This window comes from Seriola lalandi, unplaced genomic scaffold (genome assembly GCF_002814215.2).
Source record: "Seriola lalandi dorsalis isolate HSWRI2012SDOR001 ecotype SW California unplaced genomic scaffold, Sedor1 jcf7180002054519, whole genome shotgun sequence".
NCBI lineage: Eukaryota > Metazoa > Chordata > Actinopteri > Carangiformes > Carangidae > Seriola > Seriola lalandi.
In genome coordinates this window covers 3,399,916-3,414,082 of record NW_019525072.1, presented here as the reverse complement: position 1 = coordinate 3,414,082, position 14,167 = coordinate 3,399,916, and the positions used below count along the sequence as shown (strand labels likewise).

At 39.9% G+C, this 14,167-nt stretch overlaps 2 protein-coding genes across 7 annotated transcripts; one reads left to right on the top strand and one right to left on the bottom strand.

Annotated features, from left to right (window-relative positions):
* Nucleotides 1-357: 357 nt before the first annotated feature.
* On the top strand, nucleotides 358-3,574 carry rnf113a (ring finger protein 113A). Its single transcript, XM_023413879.2, has 10 exons — nucleotides 358-504; nucleotides 1,272-1,351; nucleotides 1,443-1,541; nucleotides 1,733-1,840; nucleotides 2,222-2,331; nucleotides 2,441-2,547; nucleotides 2,661-2,750; nucleotides 2,851-2,944; nucleotides 3,043-3,149; nucleotides 3,428-3,574. The coding sequence occupies exons 1-10, from the start codon at nucleotides 399-401 to the stop codon at nucleotides 3,493-3,495; spliced, it is 969 nt and encodes a 322-aa protein (XP_023269647.1). The 5' UTR covers nucleotides 358-398; the 3' UTR covers nucleotides 3,496-3,574.
* strada (STE20 related adaptor alpha) lies at nucleotides 3,401-14,161 on the bottom strand. 6 transcript variants are annotated; one of them, XM_023413874.2, is made up of 14 exons: nucleotides 14,004-14,155; nucleotides 13,454-13,477; nucleotides 12,621-12,684; nucleotides 12,034-12,091; nucleotides 9,221-9,249; nucleotides 7,565-7,667; nucleotides 7,168-7,289; nucleotides 6,757-6,865; nucleotides 6,508-6,631; nucleotides 6,013-6,184; nucleotides 5,413-5,517; nucleotides 4,963-5,216; nucleotides 4,819-4,861; nucleotides 3,401-4,620 (listed from the first exon to the last, which is right to left on the bottom strand). In XM_023413874.2, exons 3-14 carry the CDS (start codon nucleotides 12,630-12,632, stop codon nucleotides 4,465-4,467), a joined length of 1,287 nt encoding a protein of 428 aa, XP_023269642.1. In that variant the 5' UTR covers nucleotides 12,633-12,684; nucleotides 13,454-13,477; nucleotides 14,004-14,155; the 3' UTR covers nucleotides 3,401-4,464. The 6 variants fall into 6 exon arrangements, with proteins under 6 accessions (XP_023269642.1, XP_023269641.1, XP_087032103.1 ...); XM_023413873.2 differs by lacking the exon at nucleotides 13,454-13,477 and having other exon boundaries at nucleotides 14,004-14,161; XM_087175977.1 differs by lacking the exon at nucleotides 9,221-9,249 and having other exon boundaries at nucleotides 14,004-14,152.
* Between the last annotated feature and the right edge of the window lie 6 nt (nucleotides 14,162-14,167).

Here is a 14,167-nt window from a genome sequence, read left to right as displayed (position 1 = left end):
ATATATGGTTTTGTCTTTATCTGCTTATATTCACAACAGACGTATTGATGAATACATCATGTTTTGATCGGTTAGGAAACTAGCATATTAAAAAGTCAAGAACCACAAGAAATGTTCCCAAGTTTTTCAACCGTGTGAATTCTTTTATGGATCCCTTCACAATCTCTCCAAAAGAAAAGCATTATGAAGCACATGTAAGGTTTTTAAAAGTACAAAATCGACACATTCTTATGAGAATATTTTACTGTATTCATGTCAAATTGGTTCTAGCTTTAGAGTAATTTAATTATGGCAGCAGTGATTGTCATGTTGGTCAATACGGAACAACTAACCACGTTTGACTCCTGGACAGTAGAGGGCGCTGTGGCGACGGCGGTTATTTAGATCCTGGTGGCAAGATGGCGGAGTCCGAAGAGCCCAAAGCGGGTTCTTGCACTTTTCTGTTCAAAAAATCTACAAAAAAATTCTCCGGGCGAAAGAGAAAAGCAAGCGACAGCGATAAAGGTAATAATTGCTCCTTCAGTTAACGACTCCAACTTTGAAATTACATTATACCCTGTGCTAGGGACGTCGTGGCTGTGTCAACTGTCATGAAACGTCTGACTAGCTGTGGTTTCTGTGAGTTCTTGTCTTCGTTGGATGTTTTTAATAATGATCGTGATAATTCGAGCCAAATATGTTACTAACGACAGAAATACGAGAGCAACTCTGTGAACTGTGGGTAGTCTGAGAAATGTTGTTTAAGCCAGTTCCCTCGTGTATGCTGCGTTTTGGCTCCTTCGGAATTTTGAGGGTTTGGGAAACCTGCATCTTCTCCTTATCCAGTTTGTTCAAATGCCGTTTAACAAACCTATGTTGTACACTCACCTAGCTCTTTATTAGGAACACTACAGTGGATTACACTACACTAATTGAAGTGCACTGAACTCATTATCATGTTTATGAAACCAGTTTGAGACGACTTTTGTTTTATGACACGGAGCATTGTCATGCCATTAGAAGATAGTTAATTGTGGTCATAAAGGGATGCACAAGGCATCCACATCCACACCAGTACACCACTACCAGCAGCAGCCTGGGCTATATCTGCATGATTGGATAATTGCATAAATAAGAAAGTGTACAGGTGTTCTTAATAAAGTTCTGGCTGAGTGTATAAATGTATATGTAATACAGAGCTTGTCAGATAAATAGTGGATTCAACATGTTGGAGCCCATCATCCTGACTTAAAGACGAGATGCAATGAAATAAGTTCCGCTTGTTTTTTCAGATGGCAACAGTGACGAGGACCAGAGCTCTGTTGTCAGAAGAGAAAAGAAAGACACTCGAGTCAACCCTATGATTCAAAAGGTGCCATAGTAATATTAATAACATGATATTTTTAAATTCTTTTTGAGTGTAATAGTGAAATAAACATGACTCTTGTCTTGCCCCTGTCCAGACAAAGAAAGTGGAAAGAGATGCTGTATCTTCCAGTGAAAGTGAAGAAGACAAAGAAGACAAGAAGGTCACTGTTGCCTACAAGTCCACACGATCAGCAGTGAGTTGAGACTCCTTTTTTTTTTTATCACATTTTGATGGGGTTCCAGGAAGAAAGGTTTAAACCCCCTGGTCAGGAAAAATGAACATGAAACACTTGTCACCTTGCTGTGAAGTCACAATCTCTTTGCTTGATGGAGGTACTGAAGAATTCCTCATTCTCCACCATTCTGCCAATCTTGTCCAAAACAGAAACCAGAGGGACCAGACGACATGGGTGCAACTGCTACGTATCAGCTGGATACAGAGAGAGACAAGGATGCTCAGGCCATTTTTGAGAGGAGTCAGAAAATCCAAGAGGTAGAAATTAGATGATCTGAGTTGTGTAACATTAAGATTAACATTTTTTCTCAAAGTTATTATTTAATATACAAGTTTGAAGTGTTTCTTAGTACAGCTTTGTTTTTTGTTTAGTTTTTTGATAAATACACTTTATTGGCATTCCAGTAGCTCTGTGTTCCATTCAATTCATTATTATTATCAAATAACATCGCTCAATTCTGAATCTTGTATAACTGCACCAAGTCATATGTGAAATTTCAAATAGTGATTAGATTTTTTTCACCAAACCTTTGCAAAAATGTAAAAGCATCTGCTTAAATGTTAAATTATGCACGTTATTGTTATTTTTTCTGTCAAATAATGTTGAAGTTTCCCTTACCCCTTTTCCCCCTTCAACAGGAGCTGACGGGTAAAGAGGACGATAGAATCTACCGCGGCATCAACAATTACCAAAAATTCATCAAGCCCAAAGATACCACAATGGGCAATGCCTCCTCTGGCATGGTCAGGTGAGTAGTAAAGTGACACATATTCATCACATGCTGTCATAAGACATGAATGGTGAATGCTAATATCAATCATCATTGATTCATATCATTTTCTTCAACCTTTCAACAGAAAAGGACCAATCCGAGCCCCTGAACACCTGAGAGCCACGGTCAGGTGGGACTACCAGCCGGACATCTGCAAAGACTATAAGGAGACTGGTTTCTGTGGTTTTGGAGGTGGATACTATATTTTTACTATTAAAATATCAAAGTATTCTGTTGAATAACTAACTTTTTCTCAATCTTGACCCTTCACGTCAGTTTTTCCTGTTCTTCTCTTCTGCTTTTAGACAGCTGTAAGTTCCTTCACGACAGGTCAGACTACAAACATGGCTGGCAGATCGAGAGGGAGCTAGAGGAGGGCAGATACGGCGCCAATGGTGAGTTGAAGAGGGGGATTTCATGTCTTTTTTTTTTTGTTTTGTTTTGTTTTTTGTTTCTGCATCTGCATTTCTTGAACAATGCTATGGTTTCCTCTAGATGACGAGAACTACGAGGTGAGCAGTGACGACGAGGATATGCCCTTTAAGTGCTTCATCTGCAGGGAATCTTTTAAGAATCCTATCGTCACAAAGTAAGTTTCTTCCTCTGTATTTTCTCCTCTGCTTCTTCACCACGCAGAGCTTTGTTTATCACCAGTTGCAGTTTGTTAACCAGTCAAATGTCTCCCAGGTGCAAGCACTATTTTTGTGAGGCCTGTGCTCTTCAGCATTACCGTAAGTCCAAGCGCTGCTATGTGTGCAACACGCAAACCAACGGTGTCTTCAACCCCGCTAAAGGTAAGATACTGAACCCCACTTTGCCCCTGATGGCTGTTCCATCAGTGTATGAATGTGTGAGTGAATGGGTGAATGTGGCAAGTGTTGCCAAAGCGCTTTGAGTGGTCAGTAAGACTAGAAAAGCGTTATATAAGTGCAAGTCCATTTACCATTTAAGCAGGGTCTGTCTCAAGACCTTGGAGTCGGAGCAAATAAATTTCTTCTAAGGAATTGATGGGATGATTGTAAGTTAAAGATTCCTCTTAGTCATGTTTTCTATTATTTTCACTTTATTCCAGAGTTGATGGCGAAGATGGAGAAACATCATGCCGCAACAGACCAACCACCATCAGATGAGGACGATTAGCAACATCTGAACCTTTTCAACCCTCCCCTTATGTGTTTGTCCATGTAAATTTTGAATAAAATAACTTTTTTAGAAGGTTCACTGACTCACTGTGTGCTACCATCAAGTTAAAACATTAAACTGAACAATGTTTATTGTTAAAGGTCAAGTTTGACATTTGCAACACTTTGCTTTGTCCTCACTTTCAAATACATGCAGACAAAACAAGCACCAATGTAACATTCACTTTTGACATAACTAACATCACGCCCAGAGTAAGTTGAAGGAAATGCAAACTTGTATGCTCTGAAAGTTAAACTAAACAGGTGTTGTTCTTAACCTCTGTGCAGCAAAAGTGATGTGTAGAGCATGAGATGTAGTTTACACTGTAACAGAGGCAGAGAGCCAAGAGAAGCATATACATGCTGTTCGAAACCTTCCATCTGGTGTGGAGGGCTAAATGAGTCAGCTGTGAGGACTGGTGTGCAACCTCAGTGGTCTCACTGAGCAGATGGGCCACATACAGCGGCAATGTTCCAACAAGAGGTAGAGAGTCCCCTCTGAATATTTAGTAGCGGCTTCCCACTGATCTGTTTCATGAGAATCTTCAGGTTAAGGCTACATCTCCATCCATAAACCCTCCTCTGACCTCTCAGCATGAGGAAGAGAGGGGTGCTGTTGTGTTTGGCTCCAGGGGGATTTGTTGTGTGTAACTACAATCTGTAAACGGGTGTGTGTGTTTTAAGAGAGAGAGGCCATCAGTGCAGTGCAAACGTCTGTGCATATCTAGAGACCAAAAGCGTGCAAGAGACATCAAAAAGAGGCAAGATGGCTGCTGGCTTTTAACCTCTGTCTGACAACAGCAACTCCTTTAAGTTTGACAGTTGTATTATTTACAAGGGGACCATTACAAAAACAAATTTTGTCCTGTCTGTTCAGAGGGTTTCCCATCATGATCCTACAAGTGTCTCCCCACTGAGTCCTCCACTGTCAGAAGTCCCAGTCGTCCACCTCCAGGTGGCTGAGACCAGACTCCAGACTGGCCAGTCCAGAGGGAGAGTCCTGTGGCTGGGAGCTGTCGAAGCTGGTGATGGGTGACACGGGCCGCAGCAGCTCAGGCAGCGCTTCTGAGGGTTGGCGTTTGATCTGAGAGAGAGAGAAAATAAGAAACTTTAAATGTCATTGGTATTTATCACACAGTGGACTTTTTTTTTTTTTTTTAGTTACTAAGTTAAGAAGATAGTTTGTTGTCCCAGGTGTCAAGAATGACTTAAGCAACACAAAAATGAAGAAAAACTGTTTTCATAAGTGATAATACCTGGGTTCTTCTGATATTTTACGCACCTGTTTGAAGAAGGGGTGATTTATGAGAGTGGTGGCAGACGGTCTGATGGAAAACAACAGGAAAAAATTTGTGTCTTGAAACCTTAAAAGATTTTGTAACGTGCGCTGTACAGTATTGAAGCGTGCAGGAAGAAAAACTCCAACCTCTTTTCTGGGTCTCGCTGTAGACACAGCTCAACAAAGGCGTGGAAGTGCGGGGAGAACGTTCGGTTGTAGGGGTGTCCTCCTGATGAGGAGGAAGGCTCTCCGTTGGAGTGTCTGATCCCTCCGGCTCCCGGACCCTCACAGATCCCAGAGTCGGCCCCAGAGCGAGACGGTTTCATGGACAGCTCATCTGGTGGAATAGTGGTGGTGTCCAGCAAACATGGCACCGTGCCATTTAGCTTCTCCAGCAGCATCTGTGGAAATAAGGAGAGGAGGTGGGAGGAGTTAGATTATCTTATAAAAGTTTATTGACTTTTACTGTGATGTTTATGAAAAAGCTGGCCCATTCATCAATGTGCAGTTTTTCTAGCTCAATCTTACCACTGTGCAAATAACAATCAAAATAACTGTGAAATGGACTGATCAAGTATTCCTTTTACACTCAATCACCTGTGTAGCTGGCATATCTTTGAAGGGGACATGTCCATTTGCCAGTTCACAGGCTGTGATGCCGAGGCTGTAGATGTCTGACCGAGAGTCGTAGCCCTGCAGGTTCTGAGAAAAACATTCCGATATCAAATTATCCATTAGTGTCTGTTTCATCAAGACCTTATTTCTAATTCCTTCTAATTTTACAGCATGAAGAAATATAATCCTAAAACCTTTTTACACAGAAATGCTGCTCTTAAGAAGACCTTTGATTATGCCGCCTTCACTTGTTTACATTGGACCAAACAATATGCCGCCCTCATGAGTGATTTTAGATAGCACGCCGACATTCTGGAATCAGAGGTGTGAGGTGTAACAACAGCATCAGCGCCAATCTGGCTCTTTGACTTTCTCCGCATAAAAAGGTAGAACAACAATGACCCCCCCCCCCCATTCCACGTTTGTTCCTTTTATACTGAACAGCAAAGTGAAATAAAGGCCCAACTTTCTCGCCTTGAACAGGCTGTGTACAAGTTGCTGCAGAACAGCATTTCCAAAACCTGTGGACTATGGTCGAAGACACAACATCATACGATGCTACAGTGTGGAGAAATGCAGTACCTGTTGCAGCACTTCAGGGCTGAGCCAAGGCAGCACCTTGACGCTGTACTGAGGAAAGTCATGAACAACTTTGGCCCTCTGCCCGTGACGGATCAGACTGAAGATACTCCGCAGACCTGACATGCAAACCTGTCCGTCTGCTGAGATCAATACGTGGCTGGCTTTCACACTCCTGCACAGAACCAGACACGATCAAGACAATGAATATCTCACTGACCTGTATTTACAAGTAAGGTTAGACTGGTATACGGTTATCAATATCGTCAATTTACTAAAACCTAATGCAAGTATAGGCCCAGAGACCAGCACAAAAGAAGATATAATGAAGGGCATATTGTGTAAGACATGCACACTGGTTTCTCCATTTTCCCCAACTATGACACATATAAGTCACATGGAGTATTTCCATGGAGTTGTTTTGTTTTTTGATCTGGCATGACAGGTATGTGTGATACAAGAAGACATGTCTCCCTCGAGTCTAGTAGTGTGTCTTACCGGTGCACATATCCCATGTGGTGGATGTATTGAAGAGCTTTTAGCATGCCCAGTAAAATGTAGGAGATGGTCAGCTCGCTCATACCATCAGTGAAATGTGTGCAGATCAGATCTCTGGCCGACCCTGATAAATGATCAAAACACAGATCATCATGATGCAGAAGCTTTCCTCTATTAATACACACTGCTTAAAAAACATTTTTAACATAGTTGTATAATGTATAATAAGACACAGTGACAGTTTCTTACCATAAGCCATGAAGGGGGTGATGACCCACAGTTCATTTTCAGCTATAAAGACACTCTTGTAGGGTAGAATACTGGGGTGGTGAAACAACTTTGACACATGAAGTTCACCCTGAGAGGCAGAGGAGAGGAAATTATATCTTATTATGTCAAGACGACAGGCAGAGGAGATGATTCTGAATCTAATTTGGCACTGAGGGCCAAGCAGTGGAGACAGGGAAGTTAATTAGAACACACACACACACACACACACACACACACACACACACACACACACACACACACACACACACACACACGGGTTACATAAGGATTCCAAATGAAGCAGAGATATGAAATAAAGGGGAGTTTTGTTCACTAACAGGAGACATGCAATAACTACAGGGGAGCTGAATGGTGCAGACTGATACACACCTGCAGGTATGTAACCATGTCATTAGTGCATGACTCCAAGTCAATCCGTCGGATAGCTACATGTATCCCTGTGGGTCTATATCGAGCCAGGTTCACAGTCATCAAGTCGTCCAAGCCCCGGCCTAAAACACACACACACAACAAAGACCTTATATATACCTCATGTGACTGTTAAACAAGTGTCCTTTACTCCTTGGTTTTTGATGTAAAATAACAAACAAATGAAAGAAAGATATATTGAAGACTTTGCTTTCTTTGTTTTTTAATACAATGGCGCAGTGAATTTGTTTTCTAAAAACAAAATGTCACTGCTAGTAAAACAAAAAAATAAAAAAATGGAGTCAAACTTCAGTGTGTCTTGAAATCAACGGAAGCAGCAGGCTTTGCCTTTACATACCGATAACAGTGAGGAGCTCGTATGAGCTGCTGTCGGGGAGGAAGCTGCCCATGGTGTCCCGACGAGGGAGCGAGGTCAGACTCTCCTGACTGTCCTCATGGGCCTGAAGGCGGAGGAGAAGAAACAGAGCGGATGAAGATCGGTTGTGACGCTGACTTGGTTTTTTTTAGAGTGTGGGGTTGTGCCTGCAGTGACTACCAGAGGCTTGGTCATATGTGTGATATCTGATAAAAGATCACCAAAGTGTTATCAAGGTGTGTTAGCATGACCTGTGGCACTTGTCAAAAAAAAAAAACAGAAATTAGAAGACATTAGTAGCACGTACTGGCACTCAAACCATCACCAGCAAAATATTTTAAAACTACACAGGTGTCTACTGTAGGTGTAGTAACTAAAACATATTAAAATACAACAGTATAACTAAATATAAAACAGTGCGTATTATTTCAATAGTATAAGACATTTACAGTGAATCGATAATTGTTGAACAACAATGTGGTTTGTCCTTGAGGAAGTACAGTTTCTATAATGTTGTGTACTGACAGAATAAATACCAAACCACAAAGTGTGGTCTACACATTGTGTATGTCTTCCTGCCTTTAGTTAGAAATTCTTTTAGACTTGTGCATCAGGAACACACATAAGAAAAAGTTATTATTCTTGGCAGTGAGGACTCCTGAATTCCATCAATTTCTTGACATTCAAATGATGGAAATGGACATACTGCAGTAGCAATCTGTAGAGGCAAATGAACGCAAGCTGTATAAATACTTGGATTGTTTCCATGGTGACCAGAACGAAGACGTACAGTCAGAATTAGAGTAGTGCACTTCCTTGAGCATAATTGTTTCCTCCAGGTCAAGATCAATATCAGAGACACACACACACACCTCTGAAAATATCCTCACGGATAAAACCAGGAGCTGTTCCATGTGTGGTCAGCTCCACATAGTGCCCTCTGCCACACATAAGCTTAACACACTTTCAATTAAAACTGGCATGATAGCAAAGTCAAGCATGCCATGGCAGCCGTCAGTTGAGGGAACATCAGTAAACGTTGATCTAATCACATGGGATACACACGAGACTGCCAATGTGATCAGATTCAGAAGGGGTCGCCGTGCATCGCTAAAGCTGAACACATGGAACTCCACCCATCTACAGCCTGCAGGGACACACACAGTGGCTGTGACGCTACAGCAGTTCACCAACAAGCCGTCAACACAGACAGGCAGTGTCAAAACGCAAACACTGAGTACTCACAACACAACATATTCTGCGAAAGGAAATCAGACTTTTAGTGAGGCAACTTAAAAACACCAAAATCCAAACAGAGCAGTTGCCTGAAGCGCAGCATGTTAACAGCACACTATAGACTCAGACAGGACCGTTTAGATTGGCTGTACGAGAGGATTATTTGACCTCCAACACTATTGTTTCCCTGTCCTCTCCAACAGAAGCCCTGGTGGGTGGGGTGAAATGGCCCTCTGAGCTGCGAGCATGTACAGCATGTACCACTGAGCACTCATGCAAAAATGTGCAAAGCCTAAGGGGTTTGTGGATTCCTCTATATTTAAATCACACAGACATGCCGCACGCACATACACAAAGGGCAAATGGGGGATGATGATGCAGTGACAGGAGTACCACACTTACTTTCCTGTGAGAGAGTCCCTGAGCTTGCTCTGGGGTAGAAAAACCACATCAATGACATAAAGACATGTACACACACACACACACACACACACACACACACACACACACAAGAGAAGGATCTGTGTTTAGAGCAGCTCTTGAACTGGGAAGCAGCCTCTGGTAGTGGGAGTTTGATGCATGCTGCAGAATCTCATTGATGACCTTTTCTATTTTCTCTATCACTAACATCATTTTTCTAAAACATCAGCTTTGCCTTTTAATGCGAAACTGCACCACAACAGCAACAATTAACTTTTACCCCAGCTTACATCTGCATGAAAACCTTAAATATTTCCCATCAAAGCAAATGAAAAAAAAAAAAAGAATAATAATCCAGCTAAACCCAGCAGGTTCTTTCCAAATATTATGTAAGGCAATGGGAACAGAGCACAGGCAAAACAGAAACGATGAACAAACATGCAATATTAAGCAATGATCAGCCACCAAGAAAATGAAAATGAGGCAAAGATTGAGAAGAAAAAAAGCATAATCCACTCCTTCTATAAAACGTATTATTACTGTGGAGAAATAAGGCGTTTTAAAAGACATACAAACCACTGGTGCACAGCCATAAACAAATTGTCTCTTAGCTTCATTACACCTTGAAAAGCGTCATTTACAACTCACAAACTACAGTCCCTTTCACTCTACTTTCACATATATAGAATACTTGTTATATATTTGTTATCAAAACCGTCTGCTCTCTCCAGTCGTGAAGTGACTGCTGGAAATATCACAGAAAAAATAAAATCACTGCCATGAGTCATAGTGGGGAGCTACCACTACATGTAGCTTCTGACTAATAAGCAATTTTGGCAAGAAATCTACAAACAAGTTGAAACGGTCTAGCCCATTTCGAAAATAACATGGATATTATAACACTGAAACTTTCAGACCTCGAGGCCTTTTTTTTTTTTTTTTAATGAGTATGATTTCAGGAAAACATTTTTGCTCAGAACTGTTCTTGCTTACTTTACTAAAAATACAACCCATCAAATCAGTCCTACAGGACTGGAGAGATTCATGAGTAGAAGATAGGTGGTTCAGGTCACAGACTGCTGTGAAAAACTAAGCAGGAAGAAGTGAATAAGAACCTCCCTCATTTAATTCAAAAGCTATCAGCAAGACATTTAACCTCCAGCTCTGTAGCTATCAGTGGATGCAGTACTATGATTAAAAAAACATTCCAGCTAACTTAACTGTCCTTGGATGAATATTAGAAGTATTACCATCCTGACCTTCATTATGCCGACAGTATAGATTTACCCTGAGCTGTCTGCAGGCCTGGCACTGGCCTGAACTTCTGCAAACATTTCTTCACTTATATGGTAAAATAATCATCTGTGGTAAAATAATATTACTTACATACTGCAGGTGAAAGGAAGTTAAGGCCAGTGGTTCTTGTTATTTTTAGTGGCACACTCGCTTTGCACTACTTCAGCATATTAATGTAACTGATGCATGTATGTAAACATGTCACTTGGGCAGAACTGAGATAAACTGGGAGTGAGTGGGCAAGTCTGATATTCTGGTATTGCTGCTGCCATATAGAGTTCAGTGTATCAAACCTCTGGGCTCTGATTAACTAAAACTGTGGATCATGCAGCCAGCTGACAACACTATGCATGTTTCTTGAACCACCGGTTAAATTAACTGAATTACATGTTTGAACTTTAAAGACGATGTAGCCCCTGTTAAGAATTTAAAAGTTGTGAATCCTGCAAAACCAGGAACGCCCTGATGACTAATAGCAAATAACCATAATGATTTCAGCATGAGAGAGTGCTTTCAAAAAGTCTCCTTGCAATTAATAAAAACTTTTCTGTCGGCTTTACTTTGCTAAAAATAAAGTGGGCAAATGGACTTAATAAAAGGGAACTAAATTGCATTCCTTGTCCTTATCCTGTAGTACTAACTTTATATACCTTATGTTTGTAAATTAGGTTGTATTAGCGTGGCTGTACATGTAACTGATCATTTGGATTAATCTTGGACTGCCAACTGGTGCTGTTCTGCAAACCATAATACCATGAGATACACCAGCCCACACCAAAACGTGCATATGCTTTTTCGTAATTGCAACTGATGTGCGAGGTTTTACCAGTTATCAGCTCACGTTTATAGTAATTTAATTGTAGCAGAAGTGCAACAGTAAACTCTGAAAATTAGCATATGCTGGCTAAAACCTAACTGCTCTCTCAAAACTTGGTACAACTTGTATCTACTGCATAACTGGCATGCCAAAAGTTATGATTAAACACATTTGCTTTATTGGACAGTTAATTGTGATTTTAAACACAACAAATATGTCCACAAGAGGGATAGTCATATTTAGGTATAAAGGCAAATAAAAATATTTGACAGCAAAAACAAGTACATAATTTTTCCACACGCAAGATTAACACATCAGACTAAATAAAATCATAAGAAGCATTAAATAAAATGGCACAAACTTTTTGTATGTGACAAGCCCACATGAAGACATTAATTAAAGTTATTTTGCTTGTGCCTCCTGAGAAATTATTGTAGCAAACAGAAACAATGAGTCAATAGCGCTCAAGACAGGTAACAGAAGCTGTATTTTTCTTTCTTTCTTTCATAATTGTAATTCAAGGATGACATCTGGAAGCAGAGCAAAGCAACTACTCACTTCGAGCAAAGCTTCATCTAGAACTGAATGTGGTTTTCTATTTGTGCTGAAGGCCCTAGTGTGTAAGCAGTGGCTTGGGAATGTTGAACCCTTTCGTTGCAAGTTGGTTTGCCTTGGACCTCACCTCCAAATATCTCCAAATCCCGCAGGCTCTCCACACTCAATTTCTCAGATACCCAACGCTGACAGACACAGGGTTAATAAAAGACATGGAAAAAAAAGAGAGAATGCAAGGAAGAATAAGGAAAGGTTCCAGAGAAACAAACATATTTAAAGCTGTTGAATAAAGACAGTTCATGCTGATGGTCTAATTATTGCTTTAAAAGATTTCTGTTGCTTGTGTGGAAGAGAAAGTCATAGAAAGTGCCATTTTTAAAAAAGGCTGGCGATTTCATGCAGCCTTTCATGTCTGTAAGCAGTGGTGGGTCAATAGACAGACTGGTTTCTGTAAGAGCTTTATAAATATAACTGCACATAATTGTCTTATGATAACAATAGTGTCTGGCTGCTTGCAGTGAGATCTATCATAGATGTGGTTATAGACCAATTTCCCTTACAGGGATTAAGCCTTCTTCTGGACCAAACATATCAATTAAACACATATGAGTACTGTAGATTAAATTCTAGGTCTTGGATTAGATTTAATCCTTGTCTGGGAAACTAGCCCTGTAAGCCTATGTCTAAAAAAGGACGTACTTGGCAAACACTTACAAGAAAAGACATGGATCCTCTTGAGAGTGTTACATATGACGCTGAAAACACAGTCTGGAAAAATCTGTGAATAAAGGTGAAAAAAAAAAAACTGTGAAAGAGAAGATGTCTCTCTTTGGTCTCCCCCTGCTAGAGTGATTTAGAATAGAATAGAATAGAATAGATCTTAAGTGTCATTGTTACAAGACCACAAAAGTCAGTTTAGCAGCTCTGTCAATGAGCATAAGCAAAACACATACATATTTATGAGTGTATATACTGTATATCTATATATGTATGTAAAAGTATTTTATGTACTGTATGAGCCTTTTAAGTCTGCTTCTGCTATGCATCACTCAACGCAGCACGATGTGGTCTTTTTAGCCCACATTTCTGTTAATATTCGCCATGTCATTACTTTGCATGTCTTGTATTATGTGTGTCCGTGTTGTTTGTCTTAAATAATAAAATAAAATTTGAATATAATAGTGGCCTGATATATTTATTTTATAAATTATATTTATATATCTATAATATTCTATTCTCTTTTTACTATTGCTCTGTGTGCTTATAAATTATCTCAATACCTTTGTAATTTTAATTTTATATTCTTATACTATATTAATTCTATATTCTACTTATATTCTGAGTGGCTTTGTTACATCTGTCCAGAAAGTACAGATTAGAAATGGCCTCTTCCCTAACTCTGGCGCATTTACTGCAATCTTTACTTATATGCACAATCCATGTTAAATAAACCAATAAATGAAAAACAAATAAACAAAAGTCACATGTAGTTGGTCTACAATGCTCATTATCAATACTACACTTAAGAATTCTATCAGAATACTTACAATTACCTGAAGAATAGCATACATCTGTAGAACATAAATCATATTTGAAGGTTTAAGTGGCATTACATGAAAGGAATTTTTTTTTTGGCACATTACCAAACGTGTTAAATTGCCTCGCCTCATGAATGCTATGAATATTAGTTATTACTTCTAATGATTATTAAACCTTGAAAAGCAGAGTAAAGTCTGGCAGCCACATGATCTCTCGGTAGTTAGTGCTGCCTTTAATGATGATATCTTCATTGATGCTGATATTTTTAGGTTGAAACTAATCAACATTCACGCTTGAATATTGGCGGTTGTTATGCAAACACATATACTGAATTCCAGAGATTTAAAACGAAGTAGTTTGAACAGTCCAAGAAAAAAAACACTTCAATAAACTAAAATCAGATTGGTCTAAAACATAGCTCATTTCTTGCTAATGGCTCGCTAATGTTGCCATGATGGAGGGCGCAGGCTAGCACTAGTAAATTACCGTTAGCTACGACAGCTACCATGACTTATTTTAACAAGAAAATGCATTATTTTTAATGTCTTAGTAACTTACCGATATGAGGTTTAGAACAGCAATTCCTGGTCGCAGTATTATTATATTCTAAGACAACTTATTTAGCTGCCCATCCTCTCCAGCGGAATGTTTTTGACAGCTCTCTACTACGCTATCTTGGCTGACCGTAGTGTCGCGCACGAACGACGACATACTTATGGAGG

Excerpts from the sequence above, each read along its gene's own strand:
- rnf113a (XM_023413879.2), top strand. The coding sequence starts at position 399 with ATGGCGGAGTCCGAAGAGCCCAAAGCGGGTTCTTGCACTTTTCTGTTC. Across the intron at positions 1,542-1,732 it reads ACAAGTCCACACGATCAGCA|AAACCAGAGGGACCAGACGA; the intron begins GTGAGTTGAGAC and ends TGTCCAAAACAG. Across the intron at positions 2,751-2,850 it reads GGGCAGATACGGCGCCAATG|ATGACGAGAACTACGAGGTG; the intron begins GTGAGTTGAAGA and ends GGTTTCCTCTAG.
- strada (XM_023413873.2), bottom strand. Across the intron at positions 9,250-12,033 it reads GGATTTGGAGATATTTGGAG|AGCAAGCTCAGGGACTCTCT; the intron begins GTGAGGTCCAAG and ends TTTCTACCCCAG. Across the intron at positions 7,668-9,220 it reads AGGGACTCTCTCACAGGAAA|GCCCATGAGGACAGTCAGGA; the intron begins GTAAGTGTGGTA and ends CTCCGCCTTCAG.